This window comes from Colletotrichum costaricense, assembly GCF_030867565.1.
Source record: "Colletotrichum costaricense strain IMI 309622 chromosome Unknown Scaffold_1.1, whole genome shotgun sequence".
Lineage (NCBI taxonomy): Eukaryota > Fungi > Ascomycota > Sordariomycetes > Glomerellales > Glomerellaceae > Colletotrichum > Colletotrichum costaricense.
Window position 1 is genome coordinate 1786042 of NW_026848230.1, and position 19953 is coordinate 1805994.

Here is a 19953-nt window from a genome sequence, read left to right on the forward strand (position 1 = left end):
GTACAATGATTTATAGATATGTCGAAGTCGACTCAGGACATCAAGTCCTCGAGGATGGCCTCGAGCTCTTCTCGCCTAAAGGGGATACTCAAGAGCTCCGTGCCGAGGGCGTCTTTCCTGCTCTCAATGATTTGATGGTCGTGGAATCTGTCTTGTCAGTCTCTGCTTCAAATGTGCACCCGATAGAATGAGGGAAAAGGGGGTATAGGGGGGGGGGGGGGGCATACTCCTTCAGCAGCGTCCGGAACGCCATCTCGGAACTGCAAATGAAATCCTCCACGGCCTTGTTATACACCATCCGGTATTCAACACCCGTATTCTCCGCCCCATACTGTTGTCCACCGTCATCGTCCATGGCGGACAGGACCTCGATAACGAGCAGCTCGAACAGCTTCTTTGCGTTCTCGGGCAACGAGCGGAGCACAAAGACGACGCCCTCTTTGCCGTTGACGCGCCGGGCTTTGCGGCCGAGGAGTTCGTGGACCTCGTCTACGGGGTCGAGCTCGACGTCCTGTAGGGGTTGGAGGGTTGTGGCGTCGTGGAATAAGAAGTTGAAGGATGTGCGCTGGGCGGCGTCCCAGAGGAGGGGGAAGGAGGGCGTGTCTGCTGTTGCGACGAGGCGGATCTGGGGCAGGGCGGCGAGTTGGGAGAGGAGTTGTTGGGTTGTTTGTTTGCGGAGGGGGTGGGCGTCTATGGAGTGGAGGAGGATTGTTATCGGTCGGCTGTGTGATGATGAGGCGAGGGCCGAGGAGAGGGCCTGGACCATGGCCGTCGTCTGGGCGGGCAGTTTCAGCGCCGGATCGAGCGCCGCGGCGACGGTGGAAAAGACTTCTCGGGCCGTCAGAGAGCGCACGTGGCCGTTGACCACGACGATGGGCGCCTCCGGGTCCGCGGCGTAGAGGTGCGCCGCCAGTTTGGCGACGAGGCTGCGTTTGGAGCCCTGGCCGTAGAGGCAGAGGCTGAAGCCCTGGGCGAGCTCGAAGTGCCACTGCGGAAAAGAGGACTCGTGCAGGGACTCGAGGTAGGCGAGGTCGTCTGCGTGGGGGTCTTTATTTTGTAAGGCGTCCTCGCGGCGGAGGTCAAAGTACTCTTCGTGCGTGAGGAGGTCGAGGGAGGCGAGGGTGTTGTGGGACGTCTTTGCGCGGCCGGGCTTGTTCTGCTCAAAGTAGATTTCGTGGGGGGGCAGCTCGCGGGGCGGGGTTGGCGATTTGGGCGGTGGGAGTTTGCGTGGACGGCCGCGGCGGCGGGGGGTTGCTGCTGATGGTGTGTCTGGTTCGGGGGGTTGTGATGCTGATGCTGGTGCTGATGCTGTGGATGGTTTCGTCGCCGACGTCGTCGTCTTTGCTCTTGGTGTCCTCTGTTCCTCGGCTTCCTCGTCTTCCTCCTCCTCGCTCGACTCGTAAATCTCGCGCGCGAGACCCTCATCCCCGTCGCTGTCCTCGTCGGCGACGATGCTCTGGATCAGAGCCCTGGCGCTCTTCCTCCGTGCGGAACGGTCAGCGGCCTGGCGCCTCCGCGGTGTGATGGCGGCCTTGACGGGCGTCACCAGCGTGTTCACCTGGCGCAGCTTCGAGGGCGTGACGGCGCCGCTGGCTTGCGGCGTTGCTGGTTTCGGCGGGCGGCCTCGTTTCTTTCTCGGGGTCTGTTCTTCGGGTTCGGAATCGGGATCTCCTGCTGCTGCTGCTGCTGCAACCTCACCATCAGCGGCATCAGCGGCATCGCTGTCAGAAGGCACTTCGTAAGGGTCCGCTGCCTGGCGTCTCCGCTTCGAGGGGGTCCCGTTGATGGGCTCGTCGTCGGCTCCGTCGTGCAGCTGCTGGCGGGAACGCTTCTGGCTCAGTCTGCTGCTCGGGGAATCGCCCACGTCCGCCTCTTGTGGTCTTTTCCTGGACATTTTGTTGCTTCTATTGATTTGTTATCGTTGATTTCGCTGATCATACAGTTCGATGGCGTGGGTGGTGGTCAATATTTTGCGGCTTTCGACGGCACGGCAACCGGAGACGACGCGCTGGGGACGCGAAAATGTGCAGTCGGACAGGGAGGCGGCCGAGTGGGTCCGGGTGTCTAATTGAGTTGACCGGTATCACTGTAGTGGGGCCCATGTGCTTATCTTATCAGACGAACAGGGGTAGCTGTTGCGCATTCTGCAGGTGGCCCAAGCTCCCCGCATGGTCCAAATCTCTCCGGCCCATCCTCCATCCAACCAAGAACTTCACCTCCTTCCCCCCAAATTCCATCCTCACCCCAAGGGCCCATCACCAAGATGAATCTCAACCTCTCCGGCACGGTAAATGTGTTCAAACTTCTGTTCAAGCCCACGCTGTGTCTGCCGCAGCATACGGTCGCGACGTTCAACGACCTGCCCATCCCGTTTGAAAAAGCCTTTGAGGGCCAGAATCGGAAATGCGACATCAGGGCCGTGGTGCTCGACAAGGACGACTGCTTCGCGGTTCCCCACACCAACGAGGTCCACAAGCCCTACAAGGTATGTCACTGCATGCTTGCTTTTGTAAAATAGTCCGCTGAATCATCATCAAGGAGCGCTTCGAGCAGCTCAAGGCCGCGTATCCCGGCCGCCGGCTGGTCATCGTCTCCAACACGGCCGGAGCGACGTCCTATGACAGCTCCCTTAAGCTGGCCAAGGAGCTCGAAGAGGCCACCGGCATCACCGTCCTGCCTCACAAGACGAAGAAGCCCGGCTGTGGCTCCGAGATTATGGAGTACTTTCGCAAGCACCCCGAGACGGGCGTCTCCCATCCGTCTCAGGTTGCCGTCGTCGGCGATCGCTTAACCACCGACATGATGCTGGCCAACATGATGGGCGGCTGGGGATTTTGGATCAGAGAGGGTGTTGTTGCTCCCGAGGAGAAGAGCATTGTTAGTATTCGTCCCTCCAGAGTCAAGCAATGGGTTTCTAACTTGGTTACAGCTCTCGAGACTTGAATGGCGACTGGCAGCAGCGTTGACTGCCAGGGGGTACAAAGCAGCCGACCCCCAGAGTCCTTTTGAGTAGGCTGTCTTCCAGCCGGGCTTTCGACCTAGGATCAAAGGGCCCAGTGCATCGTTGTGCTGCTCGCCTCGGTTGAAGTTCTCAAAGGTCAAAGAGAGTTCAGCTTCAACTCTCCACAGGCCTTTTGCAGACGACGTCGGTGTGCGAAAGGCCTGTGAGCAGTGGAGCAGTCTTGTCGTTGTGCTCTGCTGAGGGTGGACGAATATCGACATGTCGAAGACGATCCAGCAGATGGCTCAGCAGCAAATGGAGTTTCGGTCAACTCAGGGGCAAGTCGTTTGTTGGACTGTCTTTGACATCACCGAAAACTGGTTGGAGTCCTAAGCTTCTGCTTGCTCAGGGTGACTTGAAGCACATCCACTTGTTCCAGCTGCACATTTCAAAGGTCAGCCTTTGGCCATATCGATCCTCGTCAACATTCATTCACACGCAAGGCATCGATCCTGAGAAGCCACATGGATGCTTGCTGCTGTCTCCTGAAGACCTGTCCATGGTTGCGTCGTCCCTCTGTCATCCATGACCGAGTAACCTTGCTCGAATACGGCCATGATACCGACCTCGCCTCCGTTGCTCCTTCCCAGCAGGCCATCACTCGTCCAATCTTTCATCGCATCGACCTTTCGTCGCATCGACCTTTCGTCGCATCACCAATCCATCGCATAACCTATTCACCATATCGACTCTTGACCGCATCACCACTCCGTCACATCAGTCTTCCGTCGCAAAGCCCTTCTATCGCATCACCTTTCCGTCAGAAAACTCTTCCACTGCATCACCTTTCAACCGCATCGCCCCTCCGTCACATAACCTATTCACCACAATATGTTTCTACCGCATCGCCAATTCACCGCAACCTCTTGGGATTCCGTCGCATCACAACCAGAAGATTTGCTTTGGGCAGAAGAGGTGGCATTCCATCGCATCACCCTTCCGTCCCATCACCTTCCGTCCCATCAACTTTCCGTCTCGTCACCCTTCGACCGCATCATGATTCGACTGCACCACCTATTCACCGCCATGGGGTCACTCAGCTCATCACGGCCCATCATGGCCCATCACGGCCGCCTCAACCACCCACAATATAAATATCAACCTACCACCCGCCTACAGGAGTCCGGTCACTCCTACTTCCTCAGGGCATACTTATTCCTTCCTACTTTTGACGCGAGCGCGTACTCAACTCGCTTTCACTGATCGCCGCACAAATTCTTCCAAAAAAAAAAAACCAATTTCGAATTCCTGAACCCACAGCAATATTCTTCTTCCCGACCGCCAATATCTGTGACTTCGCAGCCGTTCCTTCCCAAACAGCACACACGAGGCGAAGAGAAGCCTTGAATCTCATAAGAATTGCCTCGAGAGCTTTCTATCGCAACTACGACACCCTTACCGCGACAATCCTGCACCACACCAACATGCCCGGCAAAGCGTGGAGCAAAGAGGAAGAGCGCGTCTTCTGGCGTTCCATCGTCCCTATTTCGGCGAAAGGGATTTGCGCTGGCTCGGCCAGATCTTGGGAAGAGTTGGCCGTCATCATGCAGCGGGAGATGGGCCCCAATGCCAAGCGCCAATACACCCAGCTCAGTCTTGGTACGTTCAGCGCATTCGATCGATTTACTTGCCGTGCTAACAATCAGACAGTGGAGCATTATTTCCAGAATCACGACAAGGAGCATTTCTCGCCCTTTGCGGCTCCGTACGTACGTGAGATGAAGAGTGCCATGGCCGCGCTTAAGAAGAGTCAGTTGCAGGGTGAGGCGTCTGTTCCTTCCCAGGATGCCCAGGCTCAGGACAGCTTCGACAAGCATACCGGCGAGTCCACTGATGAGGAGAACGAAACCAGCTTCTCTGAGGGAACTGACCACAACGACGGAGATTACGTTGATGATGGAGGTGACGAAGACGGCGAGGGAGACGATGACGATGTTGTCGATGTTGACAACGATCTTCGCGCCTTTGCTCGGGACCAGCAGATCGAGACTGCCGCTCGCGCTGTTAACCGTGCTGCGGGTCGACGACCTACTTTCTCAGCCCCTGTGGCTGATATGAGCCCTCGTGGCCCCGGCTTGGTGTCCCAGCGCAACATGTCGCAGGAGCACTTGTCGCTGCCCCCTCGCCCTCCCAAGGCTGTCACGCGGAACCGCGACTTCCGTGCTCACCCGTACGACAGTCCCAGGGTCTCTCAGCGTGGCCGGCAGCCGCCCCAGGAACGCGCTCGAATGGCAACCCCCCTCGAGACCAATACCTACTATGACCAAGGCCATAGAACCCAGGCATACTACGGACAGCAGCTCAGCCGTCAGTCTTTCTACCATCAGGGTCCCAGAATGCAGGGCCACTACGGACAGGATTCTGGTAGCCACGGCTACTATGATCAGGGCCCCAGAGCTCAAACTTACGGTCAGAACTCTGGCAACCAGGGCCACTATAACCAGGCGCGCGACTACTACGGCCAGACCACCATCCCCCAGGGATTCGACAATGGCCCCAACTCTGAGACCTACTGGGATCAGACCGCCAAAAACCGCGAATACTACGAGCGGGAGTACGCCGCTCAAAGTCAACAGTATATCAACCAGTGCCATGGTCGAAGTGACGACAGCCAGGGCTATCAGGGTCAGACTTCCAGCAGCCGTGGTTACGATCAGAACCGCAGCGTCGATGGTTCCGGACAAAACCACGAGAACCGGGGCTACGATCGTGACTACGACCAGAGCCAGGCCACTCAGGGCTATCACGACCAGAACCGTAGCGTTCAGGGCTCCTTCCATGACCACGAGAACCTCGGCTACGAGGAGAACCATGCCAACCACGGCTACTACAACCAGGACCGCAGCATCCAGAGCTCCGACCAGAACCGTGGCTACGATCAGAACTACGCCAACCAGAGCTACGATCAGAGCCGCAACCAGCATGCCCCCGGTAGCCAGGGATACCACGCGAATGCTGCGTACAACACTGGTCAGCACCAGAATGCTCACTCCACGAGCTACAACGGTCACCAGCCTGCCGTGGGATCCCACCAATACGGCCAGGAACTCCAGTACCCCCAGTCGCAGCAGTCGAGCATGGGCTACTCTGACGAGCATGTTGGAAATCGAGCCAGCTCGGCGCGCGTTGAGCCTCATGTCATGCCTCGCTACTCAGATCATCAAGTCTCGATGTCCTCTGGCCGCAGCTCAGTTGCGATGACGCCCAGCCACGACACCTCCGCGCAGCACAGTGCCGCGCCGTCTCCCGGCTACGTTGGCTATCCCTCGACCATTCCGAACTACATCCAGCGCCCCTCGACTGCCAGCTCTGGTCGCCAGCAGCGCTCTCGCCGTCCTTCTGCTCATCAGCAGGTCAGCGAGGATCATCATCGCCAGGGAGCTCAAAGCAACAGTCGCGAGGAACCTCAGAATGAGCAGTTGCAGCATCCCTCTTCTTCTGCCCCTGTTCGTCAGCCTGCCAACGAGGATCAGCACCGTCAGGGAGCCTACCAGGAGAAGGAAGCGTTCCGGGCTCCATCTTTCTCTTCGGTCGCTCGTCAGCATGCCACCGAGCACTACAGCCGCCAGGGAGCCTATATGGATCGTCACGAGGAGCCCCAGAATGAGCAGATCCAGCGTCCCTCTGCCTCTTCTGCCCCTCCTCCTCAAAATCCTACCGAGTACGCCCCCCAGAGCGGTTACATGCACAACCATGGACTGACCGAGGACGAGCGATTCCCTCGTCCCTACGTCTCTCCCTACCCTCCTCGTCAGCATCTCAGCGAGCACAGCAACGATCAGGGCGGCGGCCCGAAGAATGCCCATGTGCCTCAGTACGAGCCAGAGATGTTCCAGGCCTTTGAGGCCGCCTCCTCTCAGCGCAAGGAGTGAGCCTCTAACATTGTACGTTCTTTGCTCTCCAGGTCAGGATGTTGCGACTTGCATCAGGGCGGCACTGGTATTCAGTTGCTGGATTTACCCGCGACTGGCACAGACCCAGTGATTACAGGGGCATCGCCACTCCATTACGGATCTGGAAGCTCTCACATTGGCATTGGGCATTCTAGCTGCATTTATAAGGAAGCAGTCGAACGTGGACATCGGCGTTGAGCATTCTGGCTGGATTCGGGTCTTGGTTTAGGCGTTGGGATGAGGTTAATGGCAGAGATACCCATCATGGCTTTCGGGATGCAGACAGTGGGAGAAGGATAGACCCTAGTCGTCCAGGCCCCCACGAGATAGTTCCCCATAGCCCTTTCATAGGAATTGAGCATCAGCCAACCATAGCTTCCCCATCCTTCGATTGTGCCACCCTCTATCCCACGTCTCAGGTTTAATAAGATATGCATAATGACTAAGCCAACCGAGGGGGGAAACTCGAACGACTTTCTCGAGTCCAGGTCTCCAAGACTCCATGTTCGCCGGTGGGGTACTGACACGAACAGCAAGCAAGGAAGGGTGGCATGATCTGATATTAAAAGTGCCGTCCGAGCGAGCGAAGGGGCAAAAGCAAGGCTGATAAGGACAGAATGGGCGACGAGAGGCGAACAAACAAGAACTATCGCAGGAACTCTCGAGTCTTTAAAACGTGAGCATCTTGCAATTGACTTTTTGGTTTTCATCCTTTGATTGTGTCTTTTACCCTCGATTCTTTGAAGTCAAACCAACGTTGAGCGAAACTTGCAGGGTTGTCGTTACTTTTTCCCGCTACCTTAATTCGATTGAACCTATCACATCAACGCGTTATCCAATCGACTATCCAATCTATCTTAACCCCCAAGCACTTTATCAACTCTCTTAAATCAGCACAACCAACCAAACCACCCAAATGACAGTCACAAAGCAAGCGCCGCCCACGATGCCAATCCACCTCGAGATACCAGTCTTCTCCCCGTCCTCGGCGCTGCACGCCCAGGCCATCGGCGCGCAGCGCATCGAGCTCAACGCGCGCGGGAGCTACGCCGTCGGCGGCACGACACCCACGCTCGCGGACCTCGAGGGCGTGAACAATTGGCTCATGGTACCCGTGCGGATCATGATTCGGCCGCGGGGGAAGCGTCCGGAAGATGAAGTTGACTTTGTGTATGATGATGAGGAGTTTGAGGTCATGGTGAGGGACGTGGAGGCGTTTCGGGGCGTGTTGAGGCGGGAGAGGGGGGACGGGTTCGTGTTTGGGGTGCTGGAGAGGAGCGGCGGTGGTGACGGTGCGGTTGTGGTTGATGTCGAGAGGAATCGGAGGCTGGTTGAGGCCGCCGGCGGGCTGGCGTGTTCGTTTCACCGGGCTTTTGACGAGGTTATTCGCGATGGGGAGACGAAGACGATTGCGAGGGGGGTGAGGGACTTGGTGGGTTGCGGGTTTGAGGGGGTGCTTACGTCCGGCGGGCCGGGGAATGCGGCGGAGAACCGGGCGCTGCTGGAGGTTGTTGTGCGGGAGGCGTCGTCGGAGGGTGTGGTGAAGATGATGGCCCGCAAGGAAAAGGAGACGAAGGGCCTGGAGGTTATTGTTGGCGGCGGGGTGAGGAAGGAGAATGTTGAGGGGCTGGTTGACGGGTTTGAGGGGGCTCGTGTCTGGGCGCACTCGAGTTGTTTTACGGGCAAGTGTGCCGAGGGGGAGGTTGATGATGAGGAGGCGATGGGGATCTTGGAGAGGCTTGCTGAGAGGTGATTTTGGATCTTTCTGGATTTTTGGGTAGATGGTCGTGGGAGTCAGTGTAGATAGCGCGAACAGATCTCAACATCAGGTTACAAGCATTGTATCGAAGAGCAATGAAGTTCTCACGGGTTTTTGGCTGAGTGGCATCTTGGTGAATCCTGGCGTTCTGCATCCACTCGGGTTGCGAGTCAACCCCCACAGAGTCGGACCGCGCGGGAGATCGACCCTGCTTAGCACACGAACCATGCCCCCTCGCAAGAGATCCGAATGGGGGCAGCAATCTAAACAAGAAACGAACAATGCACGACATAGCTACATCAGTTAACACCTGCGCGTCTGATCTTTCTGCCTCGCTTGCCCGCCTGTCTTCCGGGATGTAACCATGCTTGCGGCTCACCTAGGTTGGGCCAAGGCAGAGGCCATCTGTTTGTTCTTTTTTCCCGGTACCCTCGTCCTAGCCCCATCTACTTCCCTAGAGAAAAGCGAAGAGATCCTCTGCCCGTGAACAATACACCCAAAAGGGTAAATTGATCCCGTCCATCGTGGGCTGACGAAGAGGGACAAAACGGACGACGGAAAGTGGATCATGGTCAGTTCATCGGCCGATGATGGGCCCGAGCGGATGGGGCCCGGGGCCCCGTTGTAACATCGCCGAGTGGCACCGTGGCCTAGACTCGCAATGTTGACTCGAGCAAGTTTAAGAGTTCCTTGCGTGAAGGCTGAATAAAATCATAGATCAGGAATCTTGGGATTTATGTTTGTGCTGCTTCTCGGGAGGCATCGTGCACAATCTCGTCGACTTGATTTTGGGGGCGGCGAGGCATGAACAACTTCACAAGACTGTACTCTCGACGTAGCACGAGCCTTCTACGGTGCTTTCAATGTCAGAGAACGGTGCGCAACTTTGTATACGAAGATAGTCTTGAAGCTGGTTTTGAAACGAGTTCCTGGGTGACCTATACGGCGACGAGCGGAGAGGCAGCGTTTCCGTCCGTCCATCTGGCTGTCCATGTCTACAAACACCATAGCATCAACCAGTAGTTCAGACTCTTCAGTCTGGCGATAGTCATAGAGAGTGTTCTTGACCAACGAAATATTAATTCTACACTTCATCACCGAGTTTCATTACGGGAGAGCCTCCCCAACCTCTGTACCCAAACATCAACCGCCCCAACACCCACTCGCCATGCTTAATCAAAGTTCAAAACATCTTCGACCCCTTTCGACTCAAGCATGAAGAGCCCTAGCCTTCCTCGCACACCCAGCCCCAGGCGCCGTCGCATTCTTCGGCTGCGCGAGACCAAGACAGTTCGCCATCTTGTAGAAAACATCAATGTTGCTATACGTGCCGCCAAACGTCTCCTGGCAAGGTCCCCTCGCCCACACAGCAACGTCCGTCAACGAGTGCACGCCCTGCGCCTCATTCGTAGGCAGCGTACCATTCACCACGAAGCCATCGACGGCGTCCTTGGGGTTGGCGTAGTAGTCCGTGGTATTCGTCGCCGCAACAGCGGGCGTGCGCGCACCGTCGGCGTGGACCTTGTAGTCCTCGCGGCGGTCCGGGTTGGCGCCGAAGCCCGCGGCGATGGCGTAGCGCGGGGACCAGTTGAGCGGGAAGTTGGGCCCCGTGTTGTACGAGACGCCGGGCTGCTCGACGGTGTACTGCGACAGGCCCGAGTTCGCGTAGACGCCGACGGCCTTGCGCTTTGTGCGGTCGTCTTTTTGCTCGGCGAGGTACTTTGTGTCGGCGTTACCAAAGACGCTGCTGAAGTCAATATAGAAACGTAAGTAGATACTGACAGGTACTCACTCAAAGCCGTGGCCGTGGTCGGATGACACGACTACGAGGGTCTCCTCGAGAATGCCGAGCTCCTCGAGCTTCTCCAGCGTAGCCTTGACGGTGTCGTCTAGCTCGAGCAAATCGCCCAGCGCGCGGTCGTAGTCGAGCGCGTGCATCTGCTTATCAATGGACGCGGCCTCGGACATCAAGAAGAAACCCCGCTCGCCGCCGCGGTTGTGCAGCGTCTCGACAGCCTTGAGCGTCATCTCCTTGAGCCCCGGAACGTCGGCGGCGGCGCTCTTGTTGCCCGTGGGATCGTTGCTCAGCTTGGCCAGGTTCTCCGTCAAAACATTGCGGTCGAGCCAGACGGGGAGGTTGCCCTGGGTAAAGATGCCGAGGATGCGCTCGTTGGGGTCGGCGGCTTCGAGCGACGTCTTGTTGAGGGCGACGCTGTAGCCCTTGTCGGCGAAGGCGGCGTAGTAGTCCTTGCCCTGGTAGGAGCCCTTGCCCGGATAGAACTGCTCGGCGCCGCCGCCGAGGTAGACGTCCGGGCCGGTCATCTTCGTCCAGGTGTAGTTTGTGATGCCGTTGAGGGCCTGGTCGATCAGGGGCCCGTACAGGGACCGGGCGCGGGTGTGCGCCGTCAGGGCGATGGGGGTCGCGTCGGCGATGAAGGCCGTGGAGACGGCGCCCCAGGCGGAGCCCTGCGTTTGTTAGACTGGTTCAGGGGGCAGAGACGGACTGGACATACCCAGATGCGGTGGATCAGCTCGACAATGGTCTCGACCTTGGGGTCGTCAAAGGCGTCGGGGGAAGAGTCGACGTAGACACTGGCACATGTCAGTGAGCATTTTGACGGTCCATCATCTCCACTTACCCCATGGCGTTCACGGTGCTCTTGTGGCCAGAGTACAGCGCCGACGCAGAGTTGGCAGAGTCGGTGATGTAGCTGTCAATGGAATGGGTCATCTGGTGACCAATGACGGGGAACTTGTCGAGAGCCAAGCTGGTCTGGTACTTTCCATTGATGCTCTTATGGCCGAGAAGACGGGCGGCAGTGACCTGTGGGTGTCAGTATGTAGTTCAGAGATGTGAGCTTCGTAAATACCATGTTGGTGGTCATTCCGTCGCCTGAGTCCAGAGTTAGCATAGGCAGAAACACCACAACCACAGAGACATACCAATGAAGAAGATGACATTCTTGGCCTTCTTCTCCGTCGCCAGAGGTCGCACGACCCAGTTGGCGGTGGTCTTCTTGCCGTCGTAGTACGTGAGGGTGACGACGTAGTTCCCGGGCTCGTACAGCGCGAGGCGGCGCCAAATCTTGGACGCCACGTTGACGACGCTCTTCTGCTTGGCATCCTCAGCAAAGAGGTCCTCGTACCACCCAAACGACCACTTCTCGAGCTTGGGCTCCTCGAGACCGAAGAACTCGGTCAAGCTCTTTGCGGCGCCGCCCTCCTTGGCAATGGTCGCCTTGAAGGCCTCATCGGGGACGCCGTTGTTGAAGGCCTCGGAGCCGTTGACGGGCGCGTGGACTTCGACGCGGAGGTCAAAGGTCTGGCCGGGGAGGAAGTCGGACTGGTCGGGCGGGAGGACGCAGCCGAGGTCCGGGCACGTCCCGAGGCGCTGGTAGGTCTGCGCCGAGGCGAGGGACGACAGCGAGGCCGCGGCCAGGACGGCGGCGAGTGGGTTGAGCTTGACCATCTTTGTGTGTCCTCAGGGTGAATTGGCTGCAGATTGAAGCCAAAAGAGCACAATGAAGCGTTGGGATGAGAAGAAGGGTACAACAAGCTTGACCAGGACGTTGGAGCAGAAGCTTTCCTGCGGCTCGGGAGCTTATATACCAATAAGTTCAGCAAGGGGACCAAAAGTCATCCCGTGTCTTTCAAGAGCCCAGATGGTGTTACTCCCCCGCCAAAAGTTCCCCGTCTACTGCATGACAAAAACACTCTGTCGGTTCGCGGATTCTCTCGTTCGCGGGTCCCATACTTTGAAGACAGCTCCGGGTGAGCGAGCTGCAGATTGCGCGGCGCATCATCCCAGCCTGCGCAGGACGTTAGTCCAACGTAATGGGTAGGATTCCGTCTGCACCGAGAGCATCAATATCGATGTACGATTGGACAGCACAGGGGCAGAAGGACGGCTAGACCGAGATCATGACGGCGTGCTGGGTCGGATGGAAGAAGCTGAATGTAACTTCACGGCTCGTTTTGAGCGACAGAGGCACGTGTCTCTGCACGAACTTTGAGGTGGTGAGTCGGGGCCATCTCGGGCTTCCCAACGCCAAGACACTTGTTATTTGACGGCGAAGCGGAGATGATGCTAATCATGCTAGAGCGAGAAAGAAGGAAGAAGCTCCGACGCTGGAAGCTGGGCGTGCTCGGTCTGCGAATTGGGGATGAAGCCTGCGAACGCTGCGTGGGGTGGGTTGCCAGAAGGCACAAGAGATGAACGGCGTCATGTGGCGTTGGCTTGGCGCTGCAGGTCGAGAAGGGATCATGAGCTTTCTAAGCTTGCTGAGCTTCCCGAACCTGATTTGAGAACCTCGCTGTTATTCGTCAATCCCGGCCGGGTTGTAGTCGGTCGAGAGGTTTGTGTTCCCGGGACGAGACGAGAGTTGACCGTGGCCGTTGGGTCCGACCCCGTGGGTGAATTGGCGCTTCTGATTGGCTGCTGGCTGCCGGTGTAAGTCGGGGAACCAGGGTTGACGGCGGGGGGGTATTAGTCTAGGTGGTGTCGATGTCTTTGGTGCCTTGGGGGAACAAGCTTACCATCTCATTTTACAGACTTTTGGTTAATCGCTGCTGCTTGCAAGAGTCCAAGATGATCCTTGAAGAAGGGCGTGTGCTGACGGAACGTGTTGTGGGTAATGTTCTACGCAAACGCCAAGAACGACGACGGCACGAGCTCCGATGGACCCTCAGAACTTCGCCACGATGTGAAGAAGCTTTCCTTGGCTTTCCAATGGACCTGCTTCTTGTTCCGGAGACCACGTTGGGGAGCACGTTTTCTGCTAGTAGCATAGAAAGCGAGTTCGCTCCAAGCTGCGTTTTGCCCAATCGAGGTTTGCGCCAGCGGCATAGTTGACTGAGCCGTGGTGTCTTGGCTCAAGTCCAGAGTCATGGCAGCAAGTCGAGAGGATCGTAACATTGAACGGACCCAAAGCCGCGGGGTCGGAAATCAGCACACTTTTGACAGGTTCCGCCGTTTGGGATGATCATCATTTCTGTCAAGGGAAGAGGGTCACTTTGCAGGACACTGAGTACAGAGTATGAGATTGGTCTCTTGGAGTCTAAACATTACGGATCTAAGTGTCTCTAGGACAAACGTGATCGACTGAGTTGCACAGTTGCGAGTCAGATAATCGTACAGAAACCCCGTTTCCCAAACGCCGTGCTCTATGGGAGGAGTCAAGCGCTCAACTCCCAGGCCGAAAATGCAACAACTCAGCATGGACGAAGCTCTTCTGCTTCCCCTGCTCACTCGAGATTCTGCGCCTCGCACATCTGCTTATACATGCCCCCCTTGGCCACAAGCTGCGCATGCGTGCCCTTCTCCACAATCCTCCCGCCATAAAACACACAAATCACATCGGCATCTTTCACAGTCGACAACCGGTGCGCAACAGCAACCGTGATCCTCTCCCCGTCCCGCGCAGCCTCCTCCAGCGCGCGCTGCACAATCTTCTCCGACTCGGTGTCGAGCGCGCTCGTCGCCTCGTCGAGCAGCAGGATCTTGGGCTGGCGGATCAGCGCCCGCGCGATGGCGATGCGCTGCCTCTGTCCGCCGGACAACTGCATTCCGCTGCTGCCGCAGGGGGTCGCGAGGCCTTCAGGGAGCGACGAGACAAAGTCCCACGCGTTGGCTGCGCGGCAGGCCGCTTCGATCTGGGTGTCCGGGACGATTTCGTCCAGGGACTCTGCGTCGATTCCCAACGAAATGTTCTCGCGGATGGAGCCCTGGAAGAGGGTAGGCTCTTGCTGGACGAGGGCGACGATGTGGCGGTAGAGGCGGGGGTTGAGGTCCGACAGAGCCGCGTCGCCGTCGATGACGATGCTGCCTGTCGTCGGGTCGTAGAAGCGTTCGAGCATGGCGATCATTGTGGATTTGCCGCAGCCTGAGGCGCCTACCAGGGCGACGAACTGGCCCTTTTTGATCTGGAGATGTGTTAGGCATGATTTCTGTCAGGTACTTAAGGGGGACTCACTTCGAGATCGACTGCGCGGAGGACATGCGCTTCGGGTCGTAGGGGGTACGAGAAACGGAGCTGCTGGAAGTCGACCGAGGCGCCGGCCTTTGGCGCGGCGTCGCGGTTCTGGGGCGTCTCCTGGATGGACGGCTGGAGGTCGTGCAGCCAGAAGAGGTAGTTTGCGGCGTTGATGCCCTTGGTCATGCCTGGGAAGGGTCAGAGTGTGTGACATCACTAGCGGAGAAGATTCAACTTACTGCTCGAGTACTGGAACAGCTGCGACGCGGCCTGTCCGGAGAAGAATGTGCCCATGAAGGCGACGAAGAACTGGTACATTGTGATCTCGTTGAACGAGAGCAGCCGGCAGCCGTACCTGTTCGAAAGTTAGCAACTAGATTGGGAAGACGCAGCACCCAAACTCACCAGAACCCGAGGGCCATGAAAAAGTACTCAATGGCCTGGGTCAGTCCAAACGCAACAGTCATGACGAAAAGGGGGCCAGTCGAAGCCCTCACGGCGTTATCGAGCTCGTCAGTATACCTCTTCAACACCGACTCCTCGATAGCGAGAGACGAAACGGTCCTGATCGCCGTCACGGATTCGGACGCGATCGCCGCGCTCGCAGAGTACCGCTTCGACGTCTTGGTATCCAGGCGCGAGTCAAGTCTGACCTTGATGTAGCCCGAGGACACCAGTGGCGGCATACCCGCGAGCACGACGACGAGACCCAGCTTCCAGGTCGTGGCGATAGCCAGGATACCGCACGCGATGACGTTCAGCGACGAGATGAGGATGAGGCCAATGTTGAAGCCCATGAGCTCGAGGATCGCCTGCGGGTTCGACTCAAGCCGACTGGCAAGCGCGCCCGTGTTGTTCTCGACGCGGTCAAAGAATTGCAGGTCCTGGCGGAGGAAATCGTTGAGGGACTGCCGGCGCAGCTTGTGATTGAGCCCCTGGGCGATGACGTTTGTGGCCCAGCCCATGACGAAGTAGCAGCAGAGCACGCCGAGGGCGAGGACGAAGAACATGAGGGAGTAGAAGTTGCCTTTGGTGATCATCTCGGAGCCCGTCATCGTGAAGACGTCGACGAGGTTGGCGATGACGAGGGACTGGCCGGGGAATGCGCCGGCGGCGACTATCACGGCCAGTAAGGTTGCGAGGTACGCCCACTTCAGCTCAGGCGTCTCGCGCACCATGCGGATGACGACGCTGATGAGGCCGATGGGCTTGTAATGATCAAAGTTGTCGCGCTCCTTCTGCGCCTCCATCCGCGTCTGGTCTGTCGTCCGGTACCGGCTCATGGTCTTCGTGAGCTCAATGTCCTCCTTCCCAGCAGCAGCCGCCGCCGTCACCGCTTCGTCGTCATCCTCCTCCGTCTCGGTAATGGATCCTTCCTCGGCCACGTTCAAGTTCTGCGCCCTCACGAGACGGGTATACGCGCCGCCCTGCGCCAACAGGCCCTCGTGCGTCCCCTGCTCGACAATGGCGCCCTTGTTCATGACTACAATATTGTCCGCCTTGCGGATGGTGGCGAGTTTGTGGGCAATGACAATGGTCGTACGGCCCTCGGCGGCCTTGTCTAGGGCCTGCTGCACGACGCCCTCGGCGTGCGGGTCCAGGGCGCTGGTGGCTTCGTCGAGGAGGAGCACCTTGGGTTCCGAGATGATACTCCGTGCGATGGCGACGCGCTGCTTCTGGCCGCCTGACAGGAGGCCGCCGCGCTCGCCAATCATCGTGTCGTAGCCTTCGGGCAGCTGGGAGACGAAGTCGTGGGCAAAGGCGATCTTGGCGGCGTCCTGGACGCGGCGGAGCTGCTCCTCGCGGGGCGAGGACTCCCACGGGGTTCCGACGAGGCCGTTGGCAATGTTGTCAAAGACTGTTCCCTGGAAGAGGACGGGTTCCTGCGGTTGTCAGAGTTGGTTCAAAATGTAGGTGCTTCTCATCTCACCTGCTGCACGAGCCGGACATTCTTCCTGAGCCAGTTGAGGTTCAGCTGGTCGATCGGCTGGCCGTCGAGCTTGATGGTGCCCGATTTTGGATTGTACCATCGCTCAATCAGCCCGATGATTGTGCTCTTGCCGGAGCCGCTGGAGCCCACGAGCGCCGTCACCTTGCCCGCGGGCACATGGAGCGAGTAGTTATCGAGGACCGTGACGCCGGGGCGCGTCGGGTACTCGAACGAGACGTTCTCGAGGTCGACGACGCCGACGGTCTCGGTGGGCTGGTGGCCCGACTTGTCAAAGGGGTCGATCTCGGAGACGCGGTCGATGAGCTTGAAGAGCTGGGCGGCGGCGGAGGCGGCGCGGGTGAATTCGATGATGTAGGGCGCTAGCATGGTCAAGCTCGTTGCGCCGATGACCACAGATAGGAGGACCCTGAAGCCTGTTAGCTGATGCTCCTGAAAGATGCTGCGGACTACTCACGTGAAAATGTCTCCAGACTCGGTAATCTCGCCCCGGTTCAACATGTGGATGCCCTGCCAGAACGCCAGGGCGAAGCCGGCGTAGATGACAAAGTACTCAAACGAAAAGAGCACGCCAAACAGGGCCGACTTCTTGTTGCCGATGCGGTGGGCGTCCTCGAGGAACCTGTCAAACTTTTGCACCAGCCGCGAGCGGATCTCAAAGGCGTGAACGGTGCGCGCGCTCGAGAGGATGCCCTCGGAAAAGGAGCCCGCCTGGGCGTAAATGTCGAGGATCTTTGTCTCGAGGCCGGCTTCAATGGTAGAGACGACGCCCATCACAATCAGAATCAGGGGCGCGATGCAGCATACGATGAGCGTGAGCTTCCACTGCGTGACGAAAGCGATGATGAAGGCGGTGACGAAGACGGCGAGCCCCTGGAAGGTCAGGGCGAGCTTCTCGGCGATGCCGACCTGGATGAGGCGGCCGTTGGAGATGGCTTGGGTGGCGATGGAGCCGCCGGAACCGATGTCGTAGAAGGCAACCTCCTGGCGCAGGGCGGCGTGGAGGTAGGCGTGGCGGATGTTGCGCGTGATGCGGTAGGCGGAGAAGGTTGTCAGGGAGATGTAGCCGTAGGCGAGGACGAAGCGCGCGATGCCGAGGTAGACAAAGTAGAGGCTGAGATGTTAGCTTGTAGTGATGATGTGGGAATGAGCAGAGACGTACGCCAGCTTTGAGACTTCATTGCGAAAGTGTTGAGGGGTGGACTGGCCGGTGGTGAAGTCCTGGATGGTGGTGACGAAGCTGCCAAAGATCAAGTTTTGCAGGGCCACGCCGGCGCCGGCGCCCAGGGCGCATATTATCGCGATTGTTTGCAGGAGCTTCTCAAAGGGTCCCCCGAAGGAAAAGATTCTCTGGGAGACGTCAGCATGCTTGCAAAAAGTGAGAGTCGACGGTGACCATACCAAGTAGGCCTTGAACGCGCCGCCTTCTGCCTTGACAGCTTCGTTTGGCGAAGCAATGGCGGCGACGGTATCCTCAGCCGGAGTGTGCTCCTTCTTTTCGGCCCCCATATTGTGCGGCTGACGGGTGGTTCACCCCAAGATCTGATCGTCTGTGTCGCGTGGTGTGTTCGTACTATCAAGAAATGTGAGCCGGCGGGTTGGCTTCTCTTGTAGATGAGATGGGGAAAACCAGACGATACGATACAGGTTATATCATGCGGTGCACCTCAAGGCGAGCCAGAAGAATGTCTTCAAACGCGCATATTGAAATTTGAAGCTCGGATAATGGAACACGCAAACTCGAGCTGACTGATCGCCAACATAGCAGAGTCTCCGTCATTGAAGCTGCTGCTGCGAGGCCTTGGCTTCTCCCGCGGACCGCCGTCATGGAAGCGAGAACGCCCCACTCTTCGGCATAGTGGACCCCCCGCTTCGGTGCAGGAACGAGTGCGATTGGTTCGACTCCAGCTTGGCAGACTCGCAGCGGGGGCCGCGGGTTCATCGCGCCCGGGCGCCCACTCCGCTGCTTTGCTCGGGGCGCGGTGCTCTCGGGGCGCGAGGCGTCAGACAATGTCCAGATTTCCCTTCATCCCAAACCATTAAAGGCTAAAGGAGTCCCTCTTCGATCGATGTGTGATGAGGTGTCACCGCGTCAGCAGGATGTTTTGGTTTGACCGAGTCCGACGTCGATGATGCCGATGACTCTTTCGCCGGACGGCGCGGTGGACATCTGAGACGCTACGGCGCCGCGCCGACACGTGGGAAGCGCTCTCTCCTCCGGGTTGAGCTACTCACGAGTCTCCGAACAGCTACCACAAATACCGTACCTATGGACGGCATGTCGCCGTGACCAGCAGTGCCCTAGGTTGAGCAGACAGGTTGGTTTCGTGCCATGTGTCTCGGTCCATTTCGAAGATGGCATCCTCGATTCCAACAAAACAGCAAGCGGCAGATGCCCTCCATATAGTCCTGCCCGGCGCCATTCTGACCTTTGGCGCCGGAAGCCGAAAGGACAAGCGGACGCCGAACAATGGAAAGACTCCGTACTTGCGCCGCCCATACTCCGTCCCCGTCAGAGATGCTGGTCCATGCCTCTCCCTGCCTATCACGGGCATTCACAGATCCAAATGCGTCCATGCCGGCGATGTGGCCCTGGCGTTGCCGGTGGGATACGTTTGAATAGACTACAACGGCGGCGCTAGAACGTGACAACACTGCGATTCCGTGATCGACACACTTTCTATTGGCGAATCATAGCTCTACAATTCCCTAGCTAGTTTCTATCTAAAGCCAGTTACCCCAGTTCAAATGCGTCTCTACAGCGGCCTATCCGGCGCGAACCACCGTGTCTGCGCCTGGATGAGCCCTGAATCGCAGAGATGTGCCGTCACCCGGACCCCTGAAAGGGTCCATGGCAAGGGGGTGAGCACGGAGATCTGAATTACTAAAAATCGTGCATGCATTCTGCAACGAAGTGCCTTTGCTCCCACGACTCATATGGGTGCTAGAATCCCTTCTTCTTTTCTCTCTCTTTTCCCCTTTACAAAATATATCCTAACCACGCATGCCCATCGTACCCGTAAGGTGACCAATTCAAAGACGGGCAAGCCTCCAGCCTCAACTGCGGACAACTAGCGGCTGAGTCACAGCCACAGGGGCCGCCCTCTTGCTCCATAAAATCCGCCGGAAGCGGAACCCGCGCGCGCCGTTCCCGTCCTTCTTAGTTGCCCCCGGGCCGCGATCTCATCCCGCCGCGATAGTTGGGAAGAGGTTCCGAACCATCTACGCCCGCTTGCTTTCTCGTGATCCCGTCCTCGTTCGGGCCCCGAATTCACCCAGCCCCGGGCACAACGTCTCGCTTGGCATCTCTCTGTACAACACGACAATTCTAGATTTCGGATCTCTTCGATCCCGCCCCGCCGGATCCCCCTCCGAGAGTC

At 58.0% G+C, this 19953-nt stretch overlaps 8 protein-coding genes across 8 annotated transcripts; 4 read left to right on the forward strand and 4 right to left on the reverse strand.

Annotated features, from left to right (window-relative positions):
• Positions 1-32: 32 nt before the first annotated feature.
• Positions 33-1894, reverse strand: CCOS01_00649 (origin recognition complex subunit 2; the record flags this gene model as incomplete). Its single annotated transcript, XM_060448846.1, has 2 exons — positions 33-147; positions 228-1894. 2 exons carry the CDS (start codon positions 1892-1894, stop codon positions 33-35), a joined length of 1782 nt encoding a protein of 593 aa, XP_060320284.1.
• Positions 1895-2263: 369 nt separating this feature from the next.
• CCOS01_00650 (HAD superfamily phosphatase) lies at positions 2264-3013 on the forward strand (the record flags this gene model as incomplete). The annotated part of the gene is made up of 3 exons (XM_060448847.1): positions 2264-2485; positions 2539-2877; positions 2930-3013. The coding sequence occupies 3 exons, from the start codon at positions 2264-2266 to the stop codon at positions 3011-3013; spliced, it is 645 nt and encodes a 214-aa protein (XP_060320285.1).
• Positions 3014-3997: 984 nt separating this feature from the next.
• CCOS01_00651 (uncharacterized protein) lies at positions 3998-6873 on the forward strand (the record flags this gene model as incomplete). Its single annotated transcript, XM_060448848.1, has 3 exons — positions 3998-4127; positions 4322-4600; positions 4652-6873. 3 exons carry the CDS (start codon positions 3998-4000, stop codon positions 6871-6873), a joined length of 2631 nt encoding a protein of 876 aa, XP_060320286.1.
• A 937-nt stretch (positions 6874-7810) lies between these two features.
• CCOS01_00652 (CutC family protein) lies at positions 7811-8647 on the forward strand (the record flags this gene model as incomplete). The annotated part of the gene is made up of 1 exon (XM_060448849.1): positions 7811-8647. The coding sequence occupies one exon, from the start codon at positions 7811-7813 to the stop codon at positions 8645-8647; it is 837 nt and encodes a 278-aa protein (XP_060320287.1).
• Positions 8648-9862: 1215 nt separating this feature from the next.
• Positions 9863-12122, reverse strand: CCOS01_00653 (alkaline phosphatase; the record flags this gene model as incomplete). Its single annotated transcript, XM_060448850.1, has 6 exons — positions 9863-10397; positions 10446-11119; positions 11167-11245; positions 11293-11477; positions 11524-11546; positions 11597-12122. The coding sequence occupies 6 exons, from the start codon at positions 12120-12122 to the stop codon at positions 9863-9865; spliced, it is 2022 nt and encodes a 673-aa protein (XP_060320288.1).
• Positions 12123-13292: 1170 nt separating this feature from the next.
• CCOS01_00654 (uncharacterized protein) lies at positions 13293-13568 on the reverse strand (the record flags this gene model as incomplete). The annotated part of the gene is made up of 1 exon (XM_060448851.1): positions 13293-13568. The coding sequence occupies one exon, from the start codon at positions 13566-13568 to the stop codon at positions 13293-13295; it is 276 nt and encodes a 91-aa protein (XP_060320289.1).
• A 329-nt stretch (positions 13569-13897) lies between these two features.
• Positions 13898-18082, reverse strand: CCOS01_00655 (ABC transporter; the record flags this gene model as incomplete). Its single annotated transcript, XM_060448852.1, has 8 exons — positions 13898-14575; positions 14626-14813; positions 14865-14980; positions 15031-16508; positions 16556-16982; positions 17031-17687; positions 17736-17923; positions 17975-18082. The coding sequence occupies 8 exons, from the start codon at positions 18080-18082 to the stop codon at positions 13898-13900; spliced, it is 3840 nt and encodes a 1279-aa protein (XP_060320290.1).
• Positions 18083-18928: 846 nt separating this feature from the next.
• On the forward strand, positions 18929-19192 carry CCOS01_00656 (uncharacterized protein; the record flags this gene model as incomplete). The annotated part of the gene is made up of 1 exon (XM_060448853.1): positions 18929-19192. One exon carries the CDS (start codon positions 18929-18931, stop codon positions 19190-19192), a length of 264 nt encoding a protein of 87 aa, XP_060320291.1.
• Positions 19193-19953: the final 761 nt, after the last annotated feature.